The sequence below is a fragment of the Chionomys nivalis genome, chromosome 1 (assembly GCF_950005125.1).
Source record: "Chionomys nivalis chromosome 1, mChiNiv1.1, whole genome shotgun sequence".
In the NCBI taxonomy this organism is placed as follows: Eukaryota; Metazoa; Chordata; class Mammalia; order Rodentia; family Cricetidae; genus Chionomys; species Chionomys nivalis.
The window spans coordinates 111442713-111470710 of NC_080086.1; the positions used below are offsets into that span (position 1 = coordinate 111442713).

General features: G+C 52.1%; 1 protein-coding gene across 19 annotated transcripts; it reads left to right on the plus strand.

The window, feature by feature from the left end:
- Positions 1-6: 6 nt before the first annotated feature.
- On the plus strand, positions 7-27997 carry Wiz (WIZ zinc finger). Of its 19 annotated transcripts, none has more exons than XM_057791598.1 (13): positions 7-145; positions 1601-1863; positions 8544-8616; positions 10948-13058; positions 14202-14516; positions 19091-19261; positions 20143-20646; positions 21628-22017; positions 22600-23151; positions 24125-24652; positions 24809-25228; positions 25461-25656; positions 26860-27997. In XM_057791598.1, the coding sequence occupies exons 2-13, from the start codon at positions 1659-1661 to the stop codon at positions 27017-27019; spliced, it is 5625 nt and encodes a 1874-aa protein (XP_057647581.1). In that variant the 5' UTR covers positions 7-145; positions 1601-1658; the 3' UTR covers positions 27020-27997. The 19 variants fall into 19 exon arrangements, with proteins under 19 accessions (XP_057647581.1, XP_057647572.1, XP_057647591.1 ...); XM_057791589.1 differs by lacking the exon at positions 7-145 and adding an exon at positions 377-802; XM_057791608.1 differs by lacking the exon at positions 7-145 and adding an exon at positions 377-802 and having other exon boundaries at positions 21628-21930.
- The last annotated feature ends 1 nt before the right edge of the window (position 27998 follows it).

Sequence of the window (27998 nt, forward strand, 5' to 3'; positions counted from 1 at the left end):
AGGGACAATGTCCCCCGAGCGGTGGAGGCGGCGGCGGCGGCAGCTGCGGAGGCTGTGGCACCGGCACCAAGAGCCGCTGCAGCTGTAGCGGCAGCGACGGCCGCACGAAGGAGGGGAGTTCCCAGCCGGCGGCGACGCCTACCGGGTGAGGCCAGACCCAGCCTGGGAAGCTCGCGGGCGGAGCGGAGCTGGAGCGGGGAGGGGGAGGCCTGGGCCGGGCCCGGCCGGGCGGGACCCCCTGAGGCGGGGGGCGGGGCGGGGCCTGCATGGGCGGGGCCTGGTTGGGGGCGGGGCCGCACAGGTGGGGGGAGGGGCGGGGGTCTCGAGGCAGGTGTCTCCCCCCCTTCCTCGGCTCGTCCCGCGGGGTCTCCTGCCCCGAGGTGCACGGGCGAAGGGCGCATTCTCGGGACCCTAGGTCCCCCGCGGGGTGCGTCCGCGCAGCGCCACCCCTACCTCTGCGACCCTTGCGGGGCTGGGGTGGGGAACGACCATCCGGACCGGAGCCCCCTCCCCAAGCTGCCAAAGTGCTCCGAAGTTGCGGTCCTACCCGATCCCCGCCGGCAGTGCCTACCCCAGTGGGCACCCGCAGGTGCTTTCTCCAGGCCTGGACAGGAACCCCTCCTGCCAAGACTGTCAACCCACCCTGTATAGGCCCCCCGGGAGCATCCAGGCCCCCGAGGGCAACGCCTGCTACCAGGCCTGGAGACCCGGCCCCGCCCCGGTTGCCTGGGCCCGGCCTCACCACCATCTCCCTCGGGAGAGCGCCTCATTCCTGCCCTTCACTTTCTGCTCTACCTTGAAGGTATTTATAGGTGGAGAGGACAGCCCCCCCCCCCCCCAGGGTCCTTATTTCTGAAACAGGAACCCCATCGGTCTCTTTCATCCTCGGGCCAGAGCAACCAATATCGGTGGAGGATGCGACCAATATTATTGGAAGGTGGCAGGGTGGAGGAGCCCAGGCTTGGTATGCATGAGAGATCATGCTGAGGAGAAGGGAAAGGGTTAATGGTGGGGTCACTTGAGGCTGTGAAGAGGTTAAGGGGTTAACTCTGGATAACCTTACAAGGAGAAGGGTACGCGTGTGGGGAAAGTGTAGGGGTAACTGACATGGGGCAACAAAAGTGAGAAAAGTGTAAGGGCCAAGATAGGGGCACTTGAGACAGTGCGTTCAGGAGCTGGGAGTGTGGAAGTGGCTGGGCTCCTGGAAACTGGAGGCATGGTCATAGGTTGTGCAGGTCCAGGAAAGCCGGCAAGCAGCTGGAGAGGTGAAGCTGTAAGTGAGCGAAGGGAAGACTAGGGGGAGGTAGAAGCATTAAAGAGTGAAGACGGGTGACTGAGTGCATGTGTGAGTGAGGTAAATGAAGGCTGCAAAGAAGCTGGGAGAAGAGAAAGGTGTGGTGTGGTGAAGCAGGCTAACAGTGGAGGTGATGGGTTATGATACATGCGAAAGGGCCTCAACACCATTTACCCCCTCACTTCAACTGAGAAGTAAACTGAGGCAATAGGCCTCGAAGGTAAGGACTGCGGTGTTGAGGGAGGGGGAACTGAAACAGAATTCCTTTCTTGCTTTTCCTGAGGCTTTCTCTTTCTTTGTCCCCAGGGCCACAATGTCCCGCTGAATCTGCCAGGTACTGAGTGAAGATCAGCGGCTACCACCCATGGAGGGGTTACTGGCAGGTGGCCTGGCTGCCCCAGATCGTCCTCGAGGCCCAGAGAGACTGCCTGGCCCAGCTCCGAGAGAGGACATCGAGGGTGGGGCTGAGGCTGCTGAGGGGGAAGGTGATATTTTTCGATCTACTCATTACCTGCCTATCACCAAGGAAGGACCACGAGACATTCTGGATGGCCGCAGTGGCATTTCTGGTAAGAGGGCTCTGTGGCCCTAAGGAAACATCCCGCTTAGTCCCCAAGGCTCAGAGAGAGCCCAATCACCCTACTTAGCAAGGGTTGGGATTTGAATTCTGCTTGATGTCCAGAGCCTTCTCCTGGTGCTGTGCTTTGTTTTTTATTTTGCTCTTATGAAAACAAATTCCTTTGGGAGCCCATGACTGTATCACAGTTGCCCAGAGGAACTAGAAACATACTTGGAGTGGCCTGGCTCCCTCCTTCTGAGCTAGACAGCAGTTGTATTCTAATACCCGTACCAGCACCTTGAGCTCTTGGCCCAAAGCCCACTTGTTTTGGTGGGGGGTGGGGAGCAACCTGTTCCCATCAGTGTAGCTCACTCAGCTCCTTGCAGTCTTGATGGAGTGCAGCTCCTGAGCCCTGGGCCAAAACAGCTTGTGCCCTCTAGTGGTGAGGTAGAAATTGGGCGTTAGCGATGCCTGTCACCCCTGTCTGCCTTGCTCTGCCCTGTACAAGGATAGCTCACACTGTCCCTACCTCACAAGTCGTTATTCATTCATTAAATACGGAGTACCTGCTGAGTGCCAGTTTCTGTTCTGGGTGCTGGAGAAACTAATCACGACAGAGAGGCAAGAGTTCCTGTCCTTCCAGGGTTGGTATCCTAGAAGGGAAGATAAATGGAAAACAACTGAACAGATGTCCTAAGGGGAGGTGATGATGGAGGCTATGCAGATCTTAACCAGAGTGCCAGGATCATGCCTGGGAGACCTGGGGAAAGCCTCCTGAGGGAGTGGTATTTGAGGTAGAACATGAAATGAATGGTGGAAAATGCCCACCACGTGGTAGGAGCAGTAAGTGCAAAGGCCTGAAGGAGAGGAGCCTGGCGTGTTTAAGGAATCTGGCATGGCTGGGGAATACTTTCCCTTCATCTCCTTGGTTGATCACCCCCCAAAACTCTGGGTCCCAAGAACTTCCAAGCACCTCTTTGGTGGTTCCTACATGCCAGATTCTTTGTGTGACCAAATTATGTCATACTTAGAACCTTGGTAGGGATAGTCTCAGTTATTCATTTACCTCACATTAGGAATGGGGGATCCAAGACCCTCAGGGATGAAGTAAGTATCCCAAAGTCACAGAGTCACAGAGTCAGGCAGTAATGTGGCCTCACAATCCTCTTCCTTTTTCATTTTAGGTTTTACTTTTTTAGAGAACTGGGGATTGCACCTTGGCCCCTGCACAGTCTGCTAATGCTGTTCCACCAGCTCCATCCCAGCCCTCTTCTTATATTTTTAAGTTTCTTTCATCCAGTTGTTCTTTCTTTCTCCTCGTGTTTTGTCATCCTACATGTTAGGCAAGCACTCGACAACTAATCTACATTTTCAGGCCTCATCTTATTTATTTTATTTTATTTCTTTTTTTGGTTTTTTGAGACAGGGTTTCACTGTAGTTTTCGAGCCTGTCCTGGAACTAGCTCTTATAGACCAGGCTGGCCTCGAACTCACAGAGATCCGCCTGCCTCTGCCTCCCAAGTGCTGGGATTAAAGGCATGCGCCACCACCGCCTGGCCTGTTTTATTATTTTTGATGGTATGAAAATATTGCGTGTGAATATATGCATGTGACTGCTAGTGCCTGCAGAGGCCAGGCCCATTAGCTACCTGGAGCTGGAGTTATGTACGGTTCTGAGTCACTGGGCCTCCTCTTTTTTTTTTTTTTTTTTTTTTTGTTTTTGTTTTGTTTTTTGTTTTTGTTTTGTTTTTTGTTTTTCGAGACAGGGTTTCTCTGTGGTTTTGGAGCCTGTCCTGGAACTAACTCTTGTAGACTGGGCTGGTCTCGAACTCACAGAGATCCGCCTGCATCTGCCTCCCAAGTGGGCCTCCTCTTTTTGGTTTTCCCCATTATTATTATTATTATTTTATGTGTATGGCTGTCTTGTGTCTATGTGTTCCTCTGTGTATCTCCTGCATGCAGTGCCTTTAGAAGCCAGAAGAAGGAATCTTTGGGATTGGAGTTACAGACAGTTGTGAGCTTCCTTGTGGATGCTGGGAATCGAACCCTGGATCCTCTAGAAAAGCAGACAGTGCACTTAACCATTGAGGTGTCTTTCCAGTCCCTCTTTTTTGATATTTGTTTGTTTCTGTTTTTGTTTCTTGAGACAGGCTTTCTCTGTAGCCCTGGCTGTCCTGAACTCACTCTGTAGACCAGGCTGGCCTTGAACTCAGAAATCTGCCTGCTTCTGCCTCCCAAGTGCTGGCATTTTAGAGTTGTGTGCCACCATGCCAGGCTACCTTTTAGTTTTTTAGTATTTTTCTTCTTTTTTCACTTTTCTGCTTTCTTTCTTGTGTTCTGTTTTGTTTTGTTGTCCTAAAAAGTTAGGGAAGTACTCATCCACTCAGCCACATTCCCAGATCCCTTTACCCATAGCCCCCTCTCTATACTTTTGAAGCTCCTTGATCTACCACTACCCAGCAGCACTTCTTATGATGCTCCGGTATTTATGAATCTACCTTCAGAGAGTCAAGTAAGGAGGGGACCAGGAACATGCCATCCCTGCTGTCCTGGGCCTTTATCCGGGGCGGGGAAGAGAAACAGGAACCAAGACATAGGATGAGGAGGAGGCAACATGACAAAAGCAGAGGTGTCTAGAGAGAGCCCTGCCTTGTAAAGGTTTGAAGGGGACTGCTGGCCCCTGCCAGTCTGAGGCGCCAGGAAGATGGTGAGTAACAAATCCTGAGGGCAAAGGGTTATCCCTTAGCAGTCCCATCTTCAGGACCCAGAGAGCAGTAGGACTTTATCCCAGGTCACACAGCTAGCCAGGGCAGAACTGGGGTCTTGACTCTGTAGTAATCTGAGAAATCTGTAAATTCCAAGGGACTGGCACTTTTTCTCCATGTGGCAGATAACCCAGGCTGGAGAGGTGGGGAAGGTAGGTAGGTGTGTGTCTTTACCACCCCACACCTGACTGCAGAGCAACCAGGGATTCATGTGTGTACCTCCTAGGTAGGAGGAGTAAGGGGCCACCAAGGAGGACCAAACCCATCCTCAATGGGTTCCTTGAGCAAATGGGAGCACAGGTGGGGGTGGTTGCATTGGCAGGATCAAATCATGGAGGTTAGAGAAGGCCTGGATGTTTCTCCCACTGCCCTCTCAGCCTGCTTGACCGCCCCCCCCCCCTTCATAGACTAGACACTTGCCCCGGGAGTCTTGTGATGTCTATAAATAGGTACAGCTCTGAGGCTGCTATTCTGTCCTGAAGCCTGGGCATGCAGCCCTCAGAACCCTTCAAGGATCCCAGGAATGACACCCCAAACTTCTCTACCTGGACAAGGATATGCCCACTACCTGTTCTGTCTTCCATTATGGCTCTCAGTTGGGACCCTGTCTGAAGTTCCATTGCAGCCCCATATACCTCTGAGGTGGGCTTCACAGGTGCAGAAAAGTCTTGTGGGATTTACATGTTCCACTCAGATCAGTAAAGAGTCTGGTGCATGGCCTGCCATTGTTTGGGGGACAGGAGTCCTGGGAACAAAAAATCTATCATTTCGGGATCCTGAAGGGAATGAACCAGAGCACAGAGAAAGCAAGCCTGAGGCTGCAAGTGTAGCCTCCAGCTCCCACCCCAGGACATCATCAAGACAGCCGTGACACTACAGAACACTTACCTCCTCCTCCCCCTCCACACATCGCTGTTTCTCTGGATGGAATTCTTCCTGTGATCTCATTGGCCCTCGTCAGTGGCCTCTGGAAGCTGGGTTCCTGTCTGTTTGCATTGTACTGAGGAGGACACTGAGACTTGGAGCCTGGAAGGCAACTTCTGATCACACTACTGAGTTTTACACTTGGAACTCTCTGACATCAAAGTATGGATTCTTGGCTACTCTGTCAAGCTGCAGGATGCCTGGCTTAGAGTCTAAGTGGATCATGGACACTCTTTCCTCTCATTTGTAAGCTGTCTTAGGAACCCCATATGGCAGGAGCCAGTGAGGGATTCCGGCACTGCCAAGGACTCAAGAGTTGCATCCCAGGTGCCTCATGTGACCCACAGGGGCTTCTGGATCCCCTTCAGTGTGGAGGCTTCTGGGCAAAGCCCCCACCTCCAAGGTGTCTCAGTTACAAGCCCTGCTTGTTCTCCTTCCTCAAAAGTTGCTGCCACTAAAAATAGGAGCCTCATTGGAGCTGCTCAGACAAAGAGGCCAGTGTGCCCCCCGGCTCATGGAATTCTTAGACAACAGCCATTGCACACAGCCATCAAATCTGGGACACTCAGAATTTCAGAAACAGGACACCTGGGACCCTCAGACCCACATCTCTAGGCTGTACTAGGGCTGGTTAACCACTAATTGGTTACCCTCTCCTCATTAGCTCTCCTCTGTGATGTATCCAGGAGAGAACCTGTTTCTTATGATTGGTTTTCCTAGCTCCCACTATCCTGTCTAGCACCCCATCATGACTTCAGTCCTTAAAATCCAAGAATGTCCTGCTTCCTGTGGGTCTACCTCTGTGGTTCTCAAATGGGGACACTCAGGTTCCAAAGGGGACTCTTGGGGAATGTGTAGAGACATTTTCAGATGACATGATTGCAGGAGAGGTAGGTATTAGTGTCTTGTGGGTGTGTAGATGCCAAGGACATTGCTGATCATCCTGCAGCAATGCAGAAGTGCCTCAGCCCAGAGAAGCACCCCCCATCCAACTGTCAACACTAAAACCACTCTGCCCTAGGATATGCAAATTTTTGTGTTCCTACCCCACATTTTAGAGGCCATGCCATTGTTACAGGCCCTTTCATCAGGTTCAACAGACAGACCCCACCTTCCTGACCACCCGTCCTCATTTTCATTCTTCTGTCCCCAGTGGTCAGCTTTCAGTTCCCAGGGAAAATTGGACGGTGGGGGATTGGAAGAATCTGTGCCAGCCCTTGCCCTTTCTGGACTATCCTCAAATTGAGGTTGATCCAGCAATTGCATCTGTCAGGCCCTGGCCAGGACACAAGTTCCCCCAGCGTGTTAACCTTGGCCCAAGCAATTGGCTTACTCCCTTCTTGGCATGCTTGCCATGTCAGGCAAGCGTGGCGGGTAGAGGCATGGGCCAGGATTCCTGTGGTGGCTCCAGGCATTGGCTCTACAGGTGGATAATAGAGAGTTGGCTCTATCTGTGTTGTTGTGAGGTGGTGGGCATTCCCAAGAAGGGATTCCATTCTAGGATTTAGGCCTGGAAACGGGTCCAGAAGGCAGGCATGGGCCATGTGTGGCTCAGGGTGGCCAGGCTCCCCACTCATCATCTGGCATGTCTTCGTTTAGTACTTGCATGCCAGGTGCTGGAGTGCTGCCATGAATGAGACTGCAAATGTCCCAGTTCTCAGGGGGCTTATGTGCTTACAGGGGACCCAGACATGCAGTTATCCATAGAGAGAACCTGGCAATATCTGGGAGAGCTAAAAAATAAATAAAGCAGATGCCAGGCATGGTGGCACAAGCCTGTAATCACAGTATTCAGAAGGCAAGAGACAGGAGAATGGATGGAAGAACGACAAGTTTGGCTGTATAATGACTTCTAGACTAACTGGAGCTTGGTAGCAAGATTTGTCTCAAAAGCAAAACAAAGCTGGGTGTGGTGACTCATGCCTATTTTCCCAGCACTTAGAAGGCAAGAGGCAGAAGAACTGTAAGTTTTGAGGTTATCTGGTCTTAAGAAAGATCTTGTCTCAAAAGCAAAACTAAGACTAGGCATAGTGATACACACCTGTAACACACCTGTAGTTCCAGCACTTGGAAGATAGAGGCAGATCAGGAGTTCAAGGTCATCCTCAGTTAGGTATTGAATTTAAGGCCAGCCTGAGCCAAGTGAGACCCTGTGCCCACAGACAGACAGACAGATAAAATCAAAACAAACCAACCAACAGAAATCCAACAAAGTAGCACAAAAATAAATGTTAGGTTAAAAAAGAGACAATCATCTCATTTGAATAAGTAGTCAAAGAAGTACTAAGTGCAATTGGAAAAGTCCTGCAACTGCTGGGCATAGTAGTGCACACCTTTAGTCCCAGCACTCAGGAGGCAGAGGCAGAAGGATCTCAGTGAGTTTAAGGGCAGCCTAGTCTATAGAGCAAGTTCCAGGACAGGCCAGGGCTACCCAGTAAGAGTCTGTCACACACACACACACACACACACACACACACACACACACGGGTGGGGGTGGCTGAGGCCAGAGAGAGTTAGGACTCAAAGCTTCATAGGGATGGGAGTTGGGGGAGAATGCAATTGCGTTACAGCAAGGGCCCAGGAAAGGCAAGTGAAGTTAGTGAAACCAATAAAGACCTCATATGTGTGCCATTGTTGTGGCAGGTGGGACTTTAGCTTTTTCCTGTAGCTAGAATTAGAAGCATATGAGTTTTCCCAGGGTATGACTTAAAAATGAAGAAACAGACAAACACTACCCTAGTTGTTGAATGTAAGGAAGCCTGAAAGGCAGCAAGTCCCTAGGGTCCTCCAGGAGACCTAAGGGGATTCCTTGAGAGAACCTCCTTTCAGGGTACAAATACAGAGGTCAGAAGCCTCTGAGGGATAGGGTTGGAGGCCTACAGGGCCCCTCTTAGATATCCCACAGGCTCTTGGAGCTGAGGTATGGAGGACCCCGGCCAGGGGAACCCCGGCCCTGGCCAGGGGGACCCCAGCCCCTCAGGGTCTCCCCTCTCTGTTGCAGATGGGCAGCCCCATCCTGGCCTCAGCGAAGCCCTCCCCCGTGCCACCTCCGCCACCCATCGGATCAGCAGCTGGTGAGTGCCACGCTGGCCCTGACCTCAGGTAGGGCAGGGGGATGAGCAGGAGTGTCTAGGGTCCATCAAAGCCCTCTGGGGAATGAGAAGGGGATAGGAGGGAATAAAGAGGCCAGGCAGGAGGAGGTGGCTCCCCATAGACCAGCCCCTGGGTGTGTGCTGGGGTAAGGGAGAAGTTCTGATAGCAACACAGAAGGTCAACTCTCATTACCCCTGCCAGGAGCCAGGCCAGAAAGGGACAAGTCTGTACGCTGGACTCTTGGAGTCCAGTCTCTCTGTTAAGTAGTGCTTAGATTGCCTCAGTTTTCTCATCTGCAAAATGGAAAGTTTGCTGCCACAAGATGTTTCACAAACTCGCCTTGGGAACTCAAGGAGCAGGGAAAGGACAGGGATCATGCCGATTCTTTTGTTTGTTTATGGTGCTGGTGACAAAATTCAAAGGAGCAAGGACGCAAGTGCTCTACCATCTAACCCTGAGCTGTAGCCCAACCTTGCTACTGTTTATTAAAGAGTTGGTGGATCTAATATATAATTATGATAATCTCAAGATTAACTACAGGTCTAGAAATGAATACTGCCTATTATGTTCTGACTCTCAGTTCAGCCCACTGACTCCTTGCGACAGCACTGAGAGGATGGCACTTTTCGTATTGCATGGTACCGATGAGGCTCAGAGAGTGGTACTATGGCGTACACTTAGCCTGTCTGTACTACCTGTTTCCTCACCTGATCCATGGGTGTGATCAGTCTTCCCCTCCACTCCCATCTTGTGAAGGCAGAGTCCCTTAAAATGAAGGGAGCCATACCTCAGTCATCCCAGAACTCATGAAGGAGATGCAAGAGAGTCAGGAGTTCAGGATCCTCCTCTGCTACATAGTGAATTCAAGGCTAGAATGGACCACTGAGACCCTGTCTCAAAGAAGTGTGTGTGTGTGTGTGTGTGTGTGTGTGTGTGTGTGTGTGTTGTATGTGCTTATGTGGGCACGATGGCACATACTATTCTCCCAGAACCTGGGAATTTAAAACAGGACAGTCTTTAGTTCAATACCAGCCTGGGGTACATAATGGGACCCTGTCTCAAATAAATTGGTCTATCCTGGTAGTACAGACCTATAATCTACAGCTACTCCAGAGGGTTAGGGAAGAGGATCTTGAGTTCAAAACCTGACTGAACTACAGAGTGAGTGCAAAGCTAGCATAATTTAACAAGATCCCATCTCAAATTTTTAAGAAGGGAGAAGGTCTAGGGATGTGGTTCCATGGTAGAGTGTTTGCCTAATGTGAACCAGGTCCTAGGTTTGATTCCCAGCACTGGGGGGAAATGAAGAGAGAACTGTTCAGGAATACTTATATTTTAAAAAGTCCGAGAACCTGGTGTGGTGGCTACAGCTTTAATCCCAGCACTCAGGAGGCAGAGGTAGACAGAACCCTGTGAGTTTGAGGTCTGCCTAGTCTATATAATGAGTTCTAGGCCAGCCAGGGCTACGTAGTGAAACATTTTGTCCCCTGAAAAAGTTCTGTCCATCCCAAGGCTTACCAGGTATCAGGTGATTCCTAAGCACTTGAATTATATCTGTCTTTACCCCATATCTTGTTGTAGGGTCGTAGCCCCATGCTGGCAAGCTTTTAAATAAGCACCTGCCTTGTGCGATAGTTTCCTTGGTGACAACTGTCGGAAAGTCCCTTAGATATTGTGTGAGGAAGACAAGATTCCTGACTCAGAAATCATCTCCATTTTTAGGGTTGGAAAACTGAGGCCCAGAGAACACTTTGCTCATCTGCTCTGACCTCCCAGCCCTATCTCCCACCCAGGAAGGTCAGAGTCATTGGAACCATTAGTCACTTCTGACTCTGCCCCTCCAAGAGGGGAGGAGGTTCATCCTTTGAGCTGTCCTGCCACAAAGTTGACCTTCACCAAATTTGGGGGAGAGATGTGACAAAATCGCCAGTTTGGGGAGGACCAAGACAGAAGCAACTTGGAGCCCAGGTCAGAGCCTTGGATCCTCCCTGGGGAAAGGTGAGAGTTGACTGTACCACCAGATTTGGGGATGCTCTCTTGAGGCTCTATCCCCCAACCTGTGGTCTCTGCACATTTCCCCAATGATGCAACAGGGCTGGGCTGTACAGACAGGTGCACTCTAGGAATTAAACCTGGCTTTGATGGACTTCCTTACCTTTACCCTATTACTCCCAGCCTCTCCACAGTCACCCTTAAGCTGGATTTCAAGGAACTGCTCCAGCAAGCCTAGGAGGACTACTACCCTATCACTACTACCTAGGGAGGGAAACTGAGGCTTATGCTAACCTATCCCCATTGGCACTTCCTTGCAGCTACTGGGATGGAGACAGCCTGGACTTTCAGCCGGGCTCCCCACCACCCTATCTTCTGGGCCCCTTCCCTGCTTCCCTTGATGTTCAGGGGTCTTGGGAGCACCCTATGGTCCAGGAGGCCGGGGAGGGCATCCGGTCTGAGCAGAGGTTCGAGGATTCAGTTATTGTGAGAACTATGAAATCCCATGCCAAGCTCAAGGGCTCTAGAAAGTTCTTGCACCACCAGGGTGAACTGAAGCTCTTAGAGAAATACCCTCCAAGCCACCACAAGTTTGACTGGCTCCAAGATGCAGATGAGCAAGGGCCACTGAAGGATGCAGGGTTACACCTGGACCTCCCTGCCCAGCCACCAACTGTCACTTCCTTCAGGAAGGTAATTGTGCCAGTGGATGACACTCCCAAGACACTGGACATGGAGGTTATGGGTACCAGAGAGGACCTAGAAGACTTTGCGGGACTGGCCCAGCCTTCTGAGTGGGGACTCCACACATCAGCCTCAGAAGTGGCCACACAGACCTGGACAGTGAATTCTGAAGCATCTGTGGAGCGACTGCAGCCCTTACTGTCCCCAGTCCAGACAGAGCCATACTTGTGTGAACTGTTGCAGGAAGTCGCTGATGGGGTGGACAGCCATGAGGAGGAGGAGGAGGAAGAACCGGCTGTGTTTCCATGCATTGAGTGCAGCATCTACTTCAAGCACAAGGAGCACCTCCTAGAACACATGAGCCAGCACCGCCGAGCACCAGGCCAGGAGCCCCCAGCTGAGCTGGCTCCACTGGCCTGTAGTGAGTGTGGCTGGGCTTTCACAGAGCCTTCTGCCCTGGAGCAGCACTGGCAGCTGCACCAGGCTTCCCGGGAGAAGATTATCGAAGAAATCCAAAAGCTTAAGCGATTTCCTGGTGATGAGGGCCGTGAAGCACGGCTGCAGTGCCCCAAGTGTGTCTTTGGCACCAATTCCTCTAGAGCCTTCGTGCAGCATGCCAAGCTACATATCCGTAAGATACTGCCCAGCAGGCAGGCCAAGGAACCTTTCAGGGGTGGCAACCCAGTCATAGATGCTAACACCTTTGTCTATCCCTCCTATGGAGACTCCTCAGGCCTCAATACCTGCATCTACTGTGGCTTCACAGCACCTAGCAAGAGTCTGCTCAGGGAGCACATAAGGCTAGTGCATGCCCATGCCCAGTGGGAGGAGCATGGCGAGTCTTTTGAGGAGAACTTCACTAGCCAGCCAAGTACTAGCCAGGATGCCTACATCCACTTCCCTGACACTGCCACCATGGACTATTTTGGCAAATCTGAGCCTCTCTTGGCCTCTGTGTGGCAGGAGAACCCTGCTGGATATGACCCGGGCCTAGCCTTTGGCCCAGACCATCAGCAGCCAGGCATGAGAGATTTCCCACTGTTAAACTCAGGCCAGCGGCCTTTTGGAAAGCTGGCCTTTCCTTCCCCTATGGCATCTGCTTCCTACTCCATTCAGCTCAGTAGAAACAAAAGCACTGTCCAGCCACAGAGAATGGAAGACAAGAGTCGCCCTTGGAGTGAAGAGGAGGAAGAAGATGAAGACGTAGTGCTGACTTCTGAAATGGATTTTACTTCTGAAAATGGGGCCTTTCCACCCTCATCCATCTCTAGCCTCATCCCACAGCCAGCCCTAGAGTTGAAGCATACTTTCCAAGATGCTCTGCAGGCAGTTGAGGCCTCGCAGGATCAGCAGCAGCAGCTCCAAGGAATGGTGCCCATTGTTCTGGTGGCGAAGCTCAGGTCACAAGTCATGGCTGCAGCCAGCCGGGCATCCCCAAAGCTGCCACCTGAGGAACTGGGGCTGGGGAACACCCACCCCCTGGACTTCCTGCTCCTAGATACACCTTTGGGTGGATCACTGGGTCTGGACACACTCCTAGAAGGGGATACGGCTATGGCTCTTAAGCATGAGGAACGGAAATGCCCCTACTGTCCTGATCGTTTCCACAATGGCATCGGGCTGGCCAACCATGTCCGAGGCCACCTGAACCGCGTGGGTGTCAGCTACAATGTTCGGCATTTTATCTCTGCAGAGGAGGTGAAGGCCATTGAACGCAGGTTTTCCTTCCAGAAGAAAAAGAAAAAAGGTAGGGCATCAGCCTTGCTTTGAGAATCCATCTCCCTCTCCCCTTGCCTGGGAGGCACAGAGCTGGAGAGCAGACTTAGCCACCCCCACTGTGAATCCTGCTTTAGCATCCTGCAGGGTGAAATTGGGGGCCTCCCCTCTTGAGAGACCTGGGAGCCATGGGTAGTGTTGTCACCAAATGTTGGTGGATGTGCAGGGATGCACCAGTGCCCTGATCACAATGACAGCTGGAGGAAGGCGTTATATATTCCACAGGCAGATAATTCCATTTGATGAGTTCATGCAGTAAATGTTCTTTAAACTGGGTCCTGTCTGTTCTGGAGCGAGCCAGACAACAGTTCTGATCTGTTAGAACTCATGGCCCACACCAAATAAAAGGACTCTTGGTGGGCTTCAGAGCATGGGGCCCCTGTGCAGCATGAAGATTTCAAGGAAAAAAAGGTTCTGATTCCATAGGACTGCCTCTAGGGAAAGCACACTGGGTGGTCCACTTGGGGAAGGTGCTAGTTTGGTGCTTGAGTGAATGAGAGTATACACACACACACACACACACACAAACGAGAGAGAGAGAGAAAGAGAGAGAGAGAGAGAGAGAGAGAGAGAGAGAGAGAGAGAGAGGAAGAGATGTTAAAGTGTCGGGTAAGTGGTAGACAGCTAAGAAATTGGGCAGTATGACATCAAGTGACCAGGGCTGAGAAAAAAACCCTAACTCTACCTTGAGGGCTCAGAGAGGATCCCAGACGTGGGCATCCCATCCTCTCCTTGTCTGTTTCTTCATACAGCCTACAATTAATGTATAATACTGGAGCGATGCCAAGCAGAGGTAGACACAGAGAGAGTATCTATCTAGTACTCTCATATTGCAAATTCAGAGAAGCCTCTTCTAGAAAGGGGTCCCTAATGCTCCTTAATGTGCAAACAGAGGTCTTGGAAGTGAGGTTTCTTGGAGTGTCTGGTTTGGGGGGGGGGGTGCACACGCTGAGAGTTTCGGGTCAAGCAGAAGCATCAACAATAGAAGGGAAGGCAGGCATTCCGGGGTAATCTGTAGAAGCGGGGAAGTTGTGGGAAGGAGGTAGAGTTGGGATGGAGAGTGGCTCCCCTCACCACTACTTCATCTCAAGAAGGCTGTATCTTTTTTCTACAGTGGCTAACTTCGACCCGGGCACCTTTAGTCTGATGCGATGTGACTTCTGTGGGGCTGGTTTTGATACTCGAGCTGGCCTTTCCAGTCATGCCCGGGCCCATCTGCGTGACTTTGGCATCACCAACTGGGAGCTTACCATCTCGCCCATCAACATCCTGCAGGAGTTGCTAGCCACCTCAGCAGCTGAGTTGCCCCCCAGTCCCCTGGGCCGTGAGCCACCTGGAAGCTTTCTGACTTCACGACGGCCACGTTTACCTCTGACCATGCCCTTCCCACCCACCTGGGCTGAGGACCCTGGGCCAATCTACGGAGATGGTAAGGGGAGGGAACAGGCCAGACTGGAGCCCTTCCCCTTCCCCAGGGCTTCAGAGGGATGGATGGGTGAGTTGGAGGGTGTCCACTCTGCTTTCTCTGAAGCATTTCATCTGTCTGTAATTCTAGCATTCAGGTAAGACGCTCAGGGCCAGCCTGAACCGCATAGCAAACTCCAGGCCTGAGCTAGGCTAAACAGTCAGACCTTATTTTTTTTTTAAGAAAAAAAAGCATATTAACAAATTTTATCACCACTATATTGCCACATAAGGGTAATTTCTGTTTTATTCAAGGACTTGTTCATGGCCTTTTCTGAATTCGATTTCTCAGTGAGTTCTTTCTAGAAGCAATGGCACTTTACAAGCACAAAGCCATTGAACTCCTTACAACGACCCTATGAAAGTGGGTGTTTTCATCATGTCTATTTTACAGAGGAGGAATCTGAGGCACAGAGAACTTAATTTACCTGCCCCAAATTACATAGTTAGAGGGAGCTAAGCTTTGCAATCCAGGTAGCTGGGCAGCAAATTCTTTGTTCTGGGAAAATCTCCTATGTTGAATACTACATCCAATAGAACTTTGTCAGATGTCAGAAATAGTCTTTAACAGTCTGTGCTGGCTGGAGGATCACCATGGGCTACATGTAGCCATTGAGCACTTAAAATATGACTAGTACTGATCCACTGGTGATCTTACTGTAGTGGGTAGTACAGATCTAGATCCAGACTCTAGCTGGGGATATGGTTCAGTGGTAGAGTGGTAGCATGGGCAAAGCCCTAGTCTGGTTCAGTCTCTACACTCAGACAGTTCTGTCCAGCCACTCTGACAAACCCTTCCCATACTCAAGCAATTGCATGTACTAAGGCTTCAACCTTTGTCATCTCTGATATGCCAAAAAAAGAAAACAAGCTGGTAGGGCAAATGATTATTTTATTTTGCTTTGATGTTCTGGGCATGGAACCCTGGGCCTCATGCATGTTAGGCAAATGCCCTCACCACTAAGCTATGCTCCTAGCCCTAGGATCATTGAGTATTTATCTCAAAGAAACTGTGAATTGTTTGCTTTGTTCCAGCCATATACAGGCAGAGCTGGCCTTCTGAGCTTCTTGTTTGGTAGTGTCTTGAAATCTAGAATCGGTGTTTGGTATTAAATTACAGGATGGACACAGCAGAATTAGAGGAAAAGTGAAGGACCTGGTCTTGCAAAACTTGACATTCTGAGAGCTTTTAAAAGACAAAGAACTCAGCTGAACATGGTGGTACACACCTTTAATTCCAGCACTCTGGAGACTGAGGCAGGTGGATCTTTGAGTTCAAGGCCAACCTGGTGAACGTAATGAGTTCTAGGATAGCCAAGGCTACATGAAGAGACCCTGTCTCAAAAAATAAAAATTGGAGTCAGAGAACTGAGCTGTGAAGTGTAGTTGAGTGAAATTCAAACTCCTTGGCTCTGAGGAGTGAAACACATCTAATTGGCAGAATTAATGTAGGGTACAGGGACTGGCTTTCTTCCACGGTTCCTCTACCTACAGTTTCCAGGCTCCTGCCTAGATGTGTATTTTAGACTTGGTCAGATCCACCATCCCATCTGTAAGCCATGTAAAGGCACTTGAGAAATTTCAAAGGACAGGGTGGGGATGTCAAAAGTTCATCTTTTGCTGGGCAGTGGTGGTGCACACCTTTAATCCCAGCACTCAGGAGGCAGAGACGGGTAGATATCTGTGAGTTCGAGGCCAGACTGATCTACAGAGACAGGACAGCCTCCAAAGATACAGAGAAACCCTGTCTTGAAAAATAATAAAAAGAAAAAAGGTCATCTCTTCCTTGGACAAGAAGGAAATTGAGGCACAACAGATAGGTTGGTGACTGACTGAGGCCATATCTCAGAGAAAGGCAGAGGAATGGGACATGGGGCTTTTTGCCTTTGGTAAAGATTGCTGGTGATTCAGCTTTTCCACCTGATTTGGTTTGTAATGTCTTAGGGATGACTGGAAGGTAGAGCCAGCTCTAAGGATGTCTATATCTGTAGAAAGCAATCTATGGGAGCTCCAGCTCTGACCCCTTTTTCTGTGTTATTCCAGCGCGGGCCTGCATATCATGCTCACATTTCTTCTCTGGCACCTGAGCCAGACACTCCCAAGGATGAGACCAAGTTCCTAACAGCCAAATTCCCTTATGACCAAAATATTTTCATCAAAAAAAAAAAAAAATTAGTGTGTCACCTCCCAGAGGGAGCTGGCCCAAACTCTAGGGTGTGAGGAAGTGGAGTCGGCTTTGCTTTGGCTTTATCTAAAGGGAGGAGAGTTATGGCCTGTTTAGGGAACACATGAAGATGGGGTGATAAGGAGTAGCTGAAATTATCTTAACTTTGCAAAGTAAGGATGTTCCAAATCAGGCTCAGGTTGGGGCAGTGGCCCTGCGTGGCAGTTCTTTTAGTAGGTTCTTCCCCTTTTGCCAAGTAAGCCAGAAGGGGAGGGTACCAGATTGGAGGCGGGGCAGCGGTCAGATTCTGGTTCCACCCATCTGTCAAGGAACAGCTGGACGCTGCAGTTTGAAGTTGGGGCGGGAGAGTGTGGGGTGCTAGAATCGTAGGTAAGGAGGGACTGAGTTTCTTGGATGGCGGGACTGCTCTATCCAAGATCAGCTATAGATACCAGGGTGACGTGGGGGATGGGGAGGATCACCGTGGTCAAGGATCTATTCTTTCAGAGTTGTTCTAGAAGGCTTGCCTTGGAGTAAGAAAAAAGAAAGCGACAGGGTCTCAAGGCAGGTCCTAGCTCTGCTGTCAGGGTTCTAATTCTGAATGCTAATATTGAGGTGAATGTGTGTGACTGGAGTGTTCCCTTTCTAGCCGTAGGGATGTGCGGATCACGGTCTAGGGCGGCTGCTGGAGGCGTCTGGAAGCTTGACCTGTGTGCGTGAGCCCTAGCGCTCCAGGCAGCTCCCAAGAGCTTCCAAGTCAGCTCCTCAGCGCCCAGAGCATTTCGCTCGAGGCGCTCGACGCTCTTCAGGTTGCCCTGGGTGCGCCCGGAGGGGCGGAGCAGAGCACGCTCGGCGGTAGCGGCGCGCGGCGCTCCGCTGCTCTCGCCTGGGGCAGCCGCCCCGCGTGCGCCGGAGCCAAGATGGCCGCCTCCACCGCCCAGTGCCGAGTGACAAAAGCGGAGAGCAAGGCGGCGGCGGGGCCGCGCGCGGGGGGTGCCCGGGAGCGCGCGACCACGGGGGCGCCCTCGCCAAGTCCCCCGAGTCCAGGCCCGGTGGTTCTCCCGGCGCCGCCGCCCCCGCCTCCGCCGCCACCGCCGCCTTCGCGGGACGGGCCCAAGGCCGAGCCGGAGCAGGGTCCCGGGCCCGTGCCCGCGCCCGCGCCGGGTAAGAGTTGGCGGAGGGGAGGGATTCGGGAGGGGAAAGTCGGCGTCCCACCCGCGTGTGCCGCCGCCTCCCACACACCCGCCGTCCGGTCTCTGTGGCACCCCCCCCCCCTCAGGCGCTCGGGCCCTGGGCCTCCCTCAGCCTCCTGGAGGGTCCCAGGCTTCGGAAGCACTCTGCCGCTGCTCCTCGGGACGCTCGCCGGCTCTGACAGAAGTCCCCTGCCTCTTTTGGAGTCTCAGAAGCTCCCAGTTGTCACGGTTCCGATCCCCTCGGTGTGGAAAACCACCTTTGGCCCTGCCCCATCTGACAGACGCGCCCACTTCTACCTGGAGACTTTGACAAAGTACTCGGTGTCATGATCTCGGTAGCCCCCTGACCTATCTTCTTGCTTCTGTGGGACTCAGACTGAGCAGGGAGCGACCTTCCTCGCCCCCTGCCCTATTGCATTCTACTGGTCATCTCCGAAGCCCATCTGACATACAGTTCTTCATCCTCAGCTCTTGTTCAGAATTCGACTTCATCTCCTCCCAGTATCCCCCATCCCTACCCCCTTTAATGGAAACTTAGACTAAGAAAACCACCCTTGAGTCCTTCTCCGCGTACCTCTTACCTGAGAAGGCGTCCTCCCTGGAAGCCTAAGAAAGTTTGTGCAAACTTGTGTCATCATCACTCTGGCTGTCCCCGAGTTGCCCAGGCTCCAGATTCTTCCTTTGTCCCATTTACAGTTCTACTGCTAGGACTAGCTGTTGTATTTGAAGCTCCAGCTCCCTTGGCTGGTGGAGGTTCCCCCCTCCCTGTGTGTCCTTAGCTTCTTGCTTTTTCTGCCTTGCCTCTCTGGCTTCCAACTCTGGTCTTTGTCTCTTTTGACTGTTTTTACCCTTCACCCCCTTATAAGTTCTACCCAGAGAGGCATTATCTCTTAAGATGACCTCAGATAGGAGTCTCAGCTGAAATGTGTTCTCAGACCAGTCAGCCTTCTGCTGGACTGAAGCCACTGTTTGTCTCCTGTCATTGAACAATCTCAATGTCTCTGCTTTGTGCTGCTGTGGGGGTTTATGGGTACAGCCTCAGCTCTCATGGAACGAATGGCTTCCAGGAGTGAGAACAGATGCCAAGGATGAGGAAGAAGTACTTTCAGTTCTTTCAGTCCCGTTCTTGGGATGGACAGCCTGACTATTGATTGGGCTGAGCCTGTCTCCTCCACCCCACAGGCCTTTGTTCTGAGGAAAACACAATGGTGGCCATGGACTTGGGGTCTCCCTTACTCCCAAAGAAGAGCCTGCCTGTCTCTGGGACCCTGGAGCAGGTGGCCAGTCGGCTGAGCAGCAAAGTGGCTGCAGAGGTTCCTCATGGCAGCAAACAGGAGCTGCCAGACCTCAAGGGTGAGTGGCCCAAGCAACAAGGCATGTTTGCTGGCCAGCAAGGTCATGCTCACAGAAGCACTTTCTGGCCTGGCCGACTACCATGGGTCCCCAGGTTGGCCCTCATCTTCCTTCCAGCATTATATAAGGCACCAAGGAGATAGACACCCAGCTGTCTTCTACATTGAGTTTCTATAGCTTTGGCCATATGGCCCTCGGCTGCTACCTTAACTGGGTGAAGAAGGGGCATCCAGGGAAGCAATGGGCAAGGTGGGTAAGAGATCAAATTCAAACCCACGTCACTAGCCAACCTTGTTTGTTTTGAGCTTTCATATGATACCTATTTGTTTTTCTGTAGACTACAAGGTTGTTGAGAGTAATGATAAGCATCTTACTAGTTCCTACATGTGTTAAAACGAGCAAAACCAAACTCGCCTTTGCATCATTGAAGTTGGGCAAGGAGGCCAAGAAGCAGATGGGGAGTGGGCAGGGCCATGGCTGGGACCTCTGACTTAGCATTTGAAGTATGCATTGAGTTACAGTGAGTAGGTTGGATATTAGCTCCATATGTGATGTATGTGTGTGCATGCATGCATTTGTGTAAGCATGCCGCCAGGGCATCCTGGTATGTTGCAGGTCTGAAAGACATCCCCACTGGCTAGGCAACAGAGGGTCCAGCCTCCTGTTGTGTGCCCTTGGACACAACTCTTCCCTTCTCTGAGCCTCAGTTTCCTTACTTCCAAACAAGAAATATTAACCCCCACCAAATTAGAATTGTTACGACCAAAGGGATTTGACAGAAGCAGAACACTTCCTTTGAACTTAGATAAGGGGAGGAGAATGGTTCAGTATACCTGCAAGACCTCATGGCCTTTCATCCTGGCCTCCATCTCACCCTCCAGCCCAGAGCCTGACCACCTGTGAGGTCTGCGGTGCCTGCTTTGAGACACGAAAGGGCCTGTCCAGCCATGCACGTTCACATCTGCGGCAGCTGGGGGTCGCAGAGTCAGAAAGCAGTGGTGCTCCCATCGACCTTCTCTACGAGCTGGTGAAGCAGAAGGGCCTGTCTGATGCTCCCCTGGGGCTGCCCCCTAGCCTGACCAAGAAGTCCAACTCACCAAAGGAGTTGGTTGCTGGGGCTGCCAGGCCTGGCCTGCTCACCCTGGCCAAACCTATGGATGCCCCTCCTGTCAACAAAGCCATCAAGTCACCTCCTAGCTTCTCAGCCAAGGGCCTGGCCCACCCATCCAGCTCTCCACTCCTCAAGAAGGCCCCACTCACTCTGGCAGGATCTCCTACACCCAAGAATCCTGAAGACAAGAGCCCCCAGCTATCCCTGAGTCCCCGGCCGACCTCCCCAAAGACACAATGGCCCCAGTCTGAGGATGAGGGGCCTCTGAATCTCAGTGAGTGTGGGTACTGGGAGCTGAGGGGGGTGCTGGGTATTACATGGTCCTTGAATGAGGAGGACCCAGGGTAGGAACTGAGGCTTGCATCTTCCAGATCGTGGGTCATCCAGGTCAGTACTGATTGAGGCACTCATTGGGTCCCCTATTGGGCTGTCCTGAGATGATTTTTTTTTCCCATTCTGCTGATCTTCCCCTGGAGGCCTGCTACAGGTCTGAGCCTGCTAGGGTCCTACTTGCTACTTGAGAGGCGCTCTTGTCCTTCTCTGGCCTGATGGTGGGGTGGAGAAGGTAACCAGGGTACCTGTGGCCCTGGCTCTCCTAGTGGGAGTCTGGGATATTTTGAATCATACAGGTAGATAGGTAGTAATCTCTACCAGAAAGGAAGTCCTTACACTGCCCTTTTTTTTTCATGTCTCCTGGTCATGTGTGCCGAGGCTTCTCCCTGTTGGTGCACACAGATAGAGACCTTCTGCTATGGCTGCCTTGCACTTGGCAAGTTGGGTTTGGGAAGAAACCCTCCAAGTTCAGCAGTCAGGTTTTGAGGTGTCCATTGTACTTTCCCATATGTGGCAGGTATTAGAGCCTGGTGACACCTGTGTTTTCTGGCAGCCACTTGCATTGGATCTGCTGTGGTTTTAGGAGTAGGGGCGCTCGGTAGTCTGGTGGTGCCTCCTACTCTTCACCTTCTGTCTTCTTCCATAGTTCCCCTATCAGAGTTCCAAGGGAGCATCAGGATTTATCACAGAGCTATATCCTTAAGCTCCTCTACCTTCACTTGGTGCCAGTGAGCTAGGCAGGGAACAGGCTGCTCTGCTACCTGAAACCTCTAAAAAAAAGAAACAAAAACATGTCTGTAGCATAAAACTTGGACCCCTAACCACCCGGGCAGCTGAAAATCACACCAGACCCTCCTGCCTTCAACCCCTAGGGCCGACCAAGGAGGCGGCCGTGAACCCCCCCTGTGTTTTGTCTCCGCAGCTTTAGATAGTGACGGGGGCAGAGAGCTGGACTGCCAGCTGTGTGGTGCCTGGTTTGAGACCCGCAAGGGCCTGTCCAGCCACGCCCGTGCCCATCTGCGCCACCTGGGCGTCAGCGACCCGGATGCCAAGGGATCCCCCATAGACGTGCTCCACGGGCTCATCAGGAGGGACGGCATCCAGATTCGCCTCCCACCCGGGCGGGGAGCTCTGGCCCAGCTGGGGCGTCCTCCTTCTGCCTCCACGGCCCTCTCCTTGCTCCCTCCCCCACCGCCGGCCAAGAAGGCCAAGCTGAAGGCCTCGGGTATGGCCATCCCCTGGGGGAAGCAGGATCTCTCGGCCGCCGGCATTTTCTGGGCCTCTGATGTGGAGCCATCTCCTCTCAACCTCTGTAGGTTCTCGCTTCAGCTGCCCTTCCTCCCTGTGGGCCCTGGAGCCCCTCCCTGGGGGGTCATGGCCCCCTCCCTACTCCCTCCCTGTTGTCGTAGGGAGTAGACAGGGGCCCTTGGCAGTGGGCCGGCTCAACCCAGAGATTTTCTTGGCAGTGGGCTGCTGGTACCTCTCTCTTGGTCTTAGCCTCTATCACCATGACCCTGCCTGAGAACGAAGGCCAAGGGGAAGGTCCCACCTTTTGGTGTGGAAGGTGCCCTGGGTCTGGAAAGCATATGGCACCTAGGTTGGCTGTGTCCTGTCTCCTGCCCTGTCCTTGTTGGGACCCACAAAGCTATGGAGTATTGGTACTGCCCTCTGCCAGGACAAAGGTCCTATTAGCCTCTGGTGCCTCTCCCTCCCCTACCTTGCCTCTACCCAGTGTTTGACCCCACCCACCAGCTCCCTCACTTGCACCTGCCTTCCACTACTACCCTAGCTTATGGATACATTGCTGCCCATACCTAGCTGGCCAGGATACTCCTGCAGGTAACTATCCTGATGGTGCCCACAATTTTAACTGTCCCTTTTCTTCCTGCTACAGCTTCAGGTCCAGAGCCAACAAGAGACATCCGTTGCGAGTTCTGTGGTGAGTTCTTTGAGAACCGAAAGGGCCTGTCCAGCCACGCGCGCTCCCACCTCCGCCAGATGGGTGTGACTGAGTGGTATGTGAACGGCTCACCCATTGACACACTGCGGGAGATTCTGAAGAGACGGACCCAATCCAGGCCAGGTGGACACCTCCACCCACCAGGGCCTAGCCCAAAAGCCCTAGCCAAGGTGATGGGTAGCGGAGGTCCTGGCAGCTCACTAGAAGCCCGCAGTCCCTCAGATCTTCACATTTCACCCCTGGCCAAGAAGTTGCCACCGCCACCGGGCAGTCCCCTGGGCCACTCACCAACTGCTTCTCCTCCTCCCACGGCCCGGAAGATGTTCTCAGGCCTTGCTACTCCTTCCTTGCCCAAGAAACTGAAACCTGAACAAATGAGAGTGGAGATCAAGCGGGAGATGTTGCCAGGGGCCCTGCATGGGGAGCCACACCCTTCTGAGGGTCCCTGGGGCACGCCTCGAGAAGATATGGCACCTTTGAACCTGTGTAAGTGTGACCAACCCTGTGTAGGGCAGGTAGACCAATTGGCTGGATCCCTTCTCTATACCTCCTTAGGAGTATTTATAGATCACAGGACTGGAATGAAGATACTTAAGTCCAGAGGACATAGAACTTGCTGCCGTTTGTTATTCGTGCAGAAGAGGCAGAATCATGTAATTAATGTCCTCCTTAGCCAATTGGTAGTGGCCTCCAACTAGATTCCTAGGGAGAATAGTTGCAAAGATCCATTAGTAATACCTGACACTGGCTGGAATAAAGGGATGGCATTCAATGTTTGAACTGTATCTGATATTCCTGGCTATTTGGTACTTGGCATTTGGAATCACGGTCAAGATCTCTATATCACAATAATGTGGTAGTGATTTGGGCAAGTTTCCTCATTTGGAAGATGGAGATCAGTATAATCCCCTGCCTTGTGTCTATATAGTTTTCTTGAGAATTAAGTACGATAAAGCACTTAGCATGGCGCCTGGTTGCAAAAAGGTCCTTATATATCATAATTGCTATCATGTCACTGTTACTTGTTTCCCTGGCACTCTGTCACACTATTTTACTTTTCTTGGGTTCATTATAAGCAGACAAGTGTGACTGAGGCTTCATCTTAGAGTGCATATGCCAGCTCCCTGCCACGTGCTCTGAACCCTTCTGATTTTAGACCCTACCACCTACATTGGGAGATGGGGTTTTCATCTCCATCTTGCAGAGAAGGAAACAGGCTCAGAGAGAGGAAATAGCTTGCCCAGCCTCACTCAGGGAGACCTGTGAAGCCAGCTAAAATCTGAGGTAATAAGACAGATAGGAGGGCTGGATATATGAAGTGCCTCTGGTGGCCCAGATGAAGTAGCAGTTCAGTGGAGTCTGGAGGGAGGGGCTGGCACTGTCTTGGGCTTTGAGCTTAGAGGCTTCCTGCCTATAGCCAGTGCCTCCTTCTCTTTCCCCCACCGTGGACCCCTTGCAGCATCCAGGGCAGAGCCAGTACGTGACATCCGTTGCGAGTTCTGTGGTGAGTTCTTCGAGAACCGCAAGGGCCTTTCCAGCCACGCTCGCTCCCACCTGCGCCAGATGGGTGTGACTGAGTGGTCTGTCAATGGCTCACCCATTGACACACTTCGAGAGATACTGAAGAAGAAGTCCAAGCTGTGCCTCATCAAGAAAGAGCCTCCAGCTGGAGACCTGGCTCCTGCTCTGGCTGAGGATGGCTCCCCCACAGCAGCTCCTGGGGCTATGCATTCCCCACTGCCTCTGTCACCCCTGGCTAGCCGGCCTGGAAAACCAGGAGCTGGGCCGGCCCAGGTTCCCCGGGAGCTCAGCCTGTCACCCATCACGGGGGCTAAGCCTTCTACCACCAGCTACCTGGGCCCAGTGGCAACCAAACGGCCCCTACAGGAGGACCGCTTCCTCTCAGCAGAGGTCAAGGCCAAGACCTACATCCAGACTGAACTGCCCTTCAAGGCAAAGACTCTCCATGAGAAGACCTCCCACTCCTGTAAGCAGTGGTTGGTAGGGTCTTGGGATGGCATTTGTTAGGGCAAGCAGGGCCCCTGAGGCAAGGTTCCTGTGGGAGGTGGGATTAGCTCCTGACTTGCTTAGGCCACCTGGGTATGCCTACACTCTTAGAACAAGCAACCTCCTCTGTCTGTAGCCACCGAGGCCTGCTGTGAGCTCTGTGGCCTTTACTTTGAAAACCGCAAAGCCCTAGCCAGCCATGCGAGGGCACACCTTCGGCAGTTCGGTGTGACAGAGTGGTGTGTCAACGGCTCTCCCATCGAGACGCTGAGTGAGTGGATCAAACACCGGCCCCAGAAAGTGGGTGCCTACCGAAGCTACATCCAGGGTGGCCGCCCCTTTACCAAGAAGTTCCGCAGTGCTGGTCATGGCCGTGACAGTGACAAACGGCCACCCCTGGGGCTGGCACCTGGGGGCCTGTCCCTGGTTGGCCGAAGTGCTGGGGGGGAACCGGGGCCTGAGGCTGGCAGGGCAGCTGACAGTGGTGAACGGCCTCTGGCAACCAGCCCACCCGGGACCGTGAAGTCAGAGGAGCACCAACGGCAAAATATCAACAGTGAGTGCTGGTGGAGAAAGGATGGGAGGGCAGTAGGCACCTTCTAGGGCTCACCCAACCACATCATCTCAGTTGCTTAATCCCCTTCCCTTATCAATATGCCATTCTACCTGTACGTATGGTGTCCAGTCTTGAATCCCCAAAACCTCTGTCTCCTTATGCTCACTGAAAGCAGGAGTGTCTCCAGGGCCCTAGCCTTCCTGTTCATCAAGTATCTCTGTCTCTGCTTTAGAATTTGAACGCAGACAAGCCCGCCCACCAGATGCCTCTGCAGCTCGGGGTGGTGAGGATGCCAATGACCTGCAACAGAAGCTGGAAGAGGTGCGGCAACCCCCACCCCGGGTCCGGCCAGTCCCCTCCCTGGTGCCTCGCCCCCCCCAGACATCACTGGTCAAGTTTGTGGGCAACATCTATACCCTCAAGTGCAGGTATGCAGTTCTGGGCCTTGGCTATCTGAAACCTGGAAATGTGACCATCTCTGTTAGGTTGGGAGATGGGGGTCCCATGAACTATTTTGGGGTATGGCAACCCAGGTTAAGGGCTTCTCACTCACAGTGGAACTTACCACCCTGATACACTGAGCTTTGTAGCCAGCCAGACCTGGGTTCAGTCCTAACTCACTTCACAGCTTGGTGACCTCAGGCAAGAGCTTACCTGCTCTCTCCCTCCATTTTTCCACCTTTAAAAAAAGTTCAGCTTGGTGTAGTGATACACACCTTTAATTCCAGGACTCAGGAAGCAAAAGGCAGGCAAAACTTTGAGTTCAAGGTCAGCTTGGTCTACTAGAGAGTTCCAGGACCACTAGGGCTAAGAGGTAAAACCCTTTCTTTAAAAAAAAGGTGGTGGCACACGCCTTTAATCCCAGCACTCAGGAGGCAGGCAGAGGCAGGCGGATCTCTGTGAGTTCGAGGCCAGCCTGGTCTACAAGAGCTAGTTCCAGGTCAGGAACCAAAAGCTACGGAGAAACCCTGTCTCGAAAATCAAAAAAATATATATAGACACCAGCAAATAGGGACTTTTGAGACCTGAAGTAATCCAGCTCAGTCTATATAATACAGGTCAAATCAAAAGTAACATTCAAACTGAGACTGATGATTCAGGCCTATCAGCCTAGCACTTGGGAGGCTAAGACAAGAAGATTGTTACCAGTGTAAATCCAGCTGGAATATATAGTTTGGGGCCAGCATGAACTACAAAGGTAGAGATCATGTCTCCCAAAAAAGACAAAAGATAAATATTTAATTTCAACTCAACTCTCTGAAGCCACAGAGCTCAAGCTCCTATGTTCATTGGAGATCTAGCTTAAGACTACCATAAGGGGAGGAAGGATGGTTCTTGTGAGAGTTAGACTCTGTTTCCCTGTGCCCACCACCATCTCAGAGCATACACCTCAGGTGGCATGCTCTTGGAGAATTCCCTGCTTGCCTGCCATTAAAGACTTCATGCCTAGCAGACTCTGCCAGTACTCCACAATAGAAGTGGTAACTGTCCATTAGGAGACACTGCTTCCCTTGAGTCCTGGTCTTGACATATCTACACTGAGCAGTGGTAAATATGCCTAAGCCCTTGGATTGGACTACACTTCTGCCTATCTTTGAAGCATTGGCCACTTCCTTTCTCTTTTTTCTCAGGTTCTGTGAAGTGGAATTCCAGGGCCCACTCTCCATCCAGGAAGAGTGGGTACGGCATTTACAGCGGCACATCCTGGAGATGAACTTCTCCAAAGCAGACCCTCTGCCTGAGGAGCCCCAGGCCCCACAGGCACAGACAGCAGCTGTAGAGGCGCCCTAACATTCATGCATTCCAGATCCCCTCTTGTGCCACCTGTCACCTCCTGTTTCTCCTCTATGTCCTTTCCCATTTCCCTCTTTCTTTTCCGTTTCCAAAGGAGCAAGCCAAAACCTCAAACCGGCGCCCTTTGGGGGCCGGGCACACTACATCCTGGGCGCCGGGAGCCAGCTAGCCACCTTCCCTCAGTCTGAGGACTCTGGGGCCACAAGGGTACCCTCTTTGAGCCTACCTGGTTGGTCCAGCAGGGGCAGTAGCCAGGCCTTTGGTGGTGGCCAATCTGGTTACAGGGGAGAACAGCACTTCCCTGTGTCTAGCAACCAGGCAGGGCTATGTCTGCCATCCGTGGCCATTTGCAAAGACCCCAAAGACCCCTGTTCCCTTTTGCCCCCATGAATATCTATTCTCACTCATGCACAGGCAAACATACACACACGCGCACCTCGTGAGACCTGGGATCTGCCCTAGCCCCCACAGTTCCCAAGTCAAACAACCACATCATGCCACGGTGCTTGCTCAGGGGAATCCATGCTCCCTCTGCTAACCTACTAGGGCTTGGGAGCCCCCACTGAGCCCACAATGCCACGGAAATTCTTGTTGGCTGCCCCCCCAAAGGGGGCCTTCCTAGCTTGGAAGAGTTCAGAGCTGACAGCTGCCTCCTGCCATGTCAGAGCCTCAGGGGCTCCAGGGCTGGGAGGGTAGAGTGAGGGGTGGGACTCTCCTCTCCCACCCCTGCCACCCTCCCCCTTTTCACTGTTGCTTTCTATGTATAGCTCCCTAGATCTTTCACTTTTTTAAAAAAAAAAAAAATGTGTTTTGTGTAGAGAATAAGGAACGTGGATCTTTTTATTTTCCAATCCTGGGCCAGCTAGATACCGGGAGCTAATTGACCTTTTAACCTTTTTCAGTGGCCATCTTTTGGTTATCAATGTACCTAGAAATATGTAAATTAGATTAAATTTCTCTTCTGGAAACACCCCAG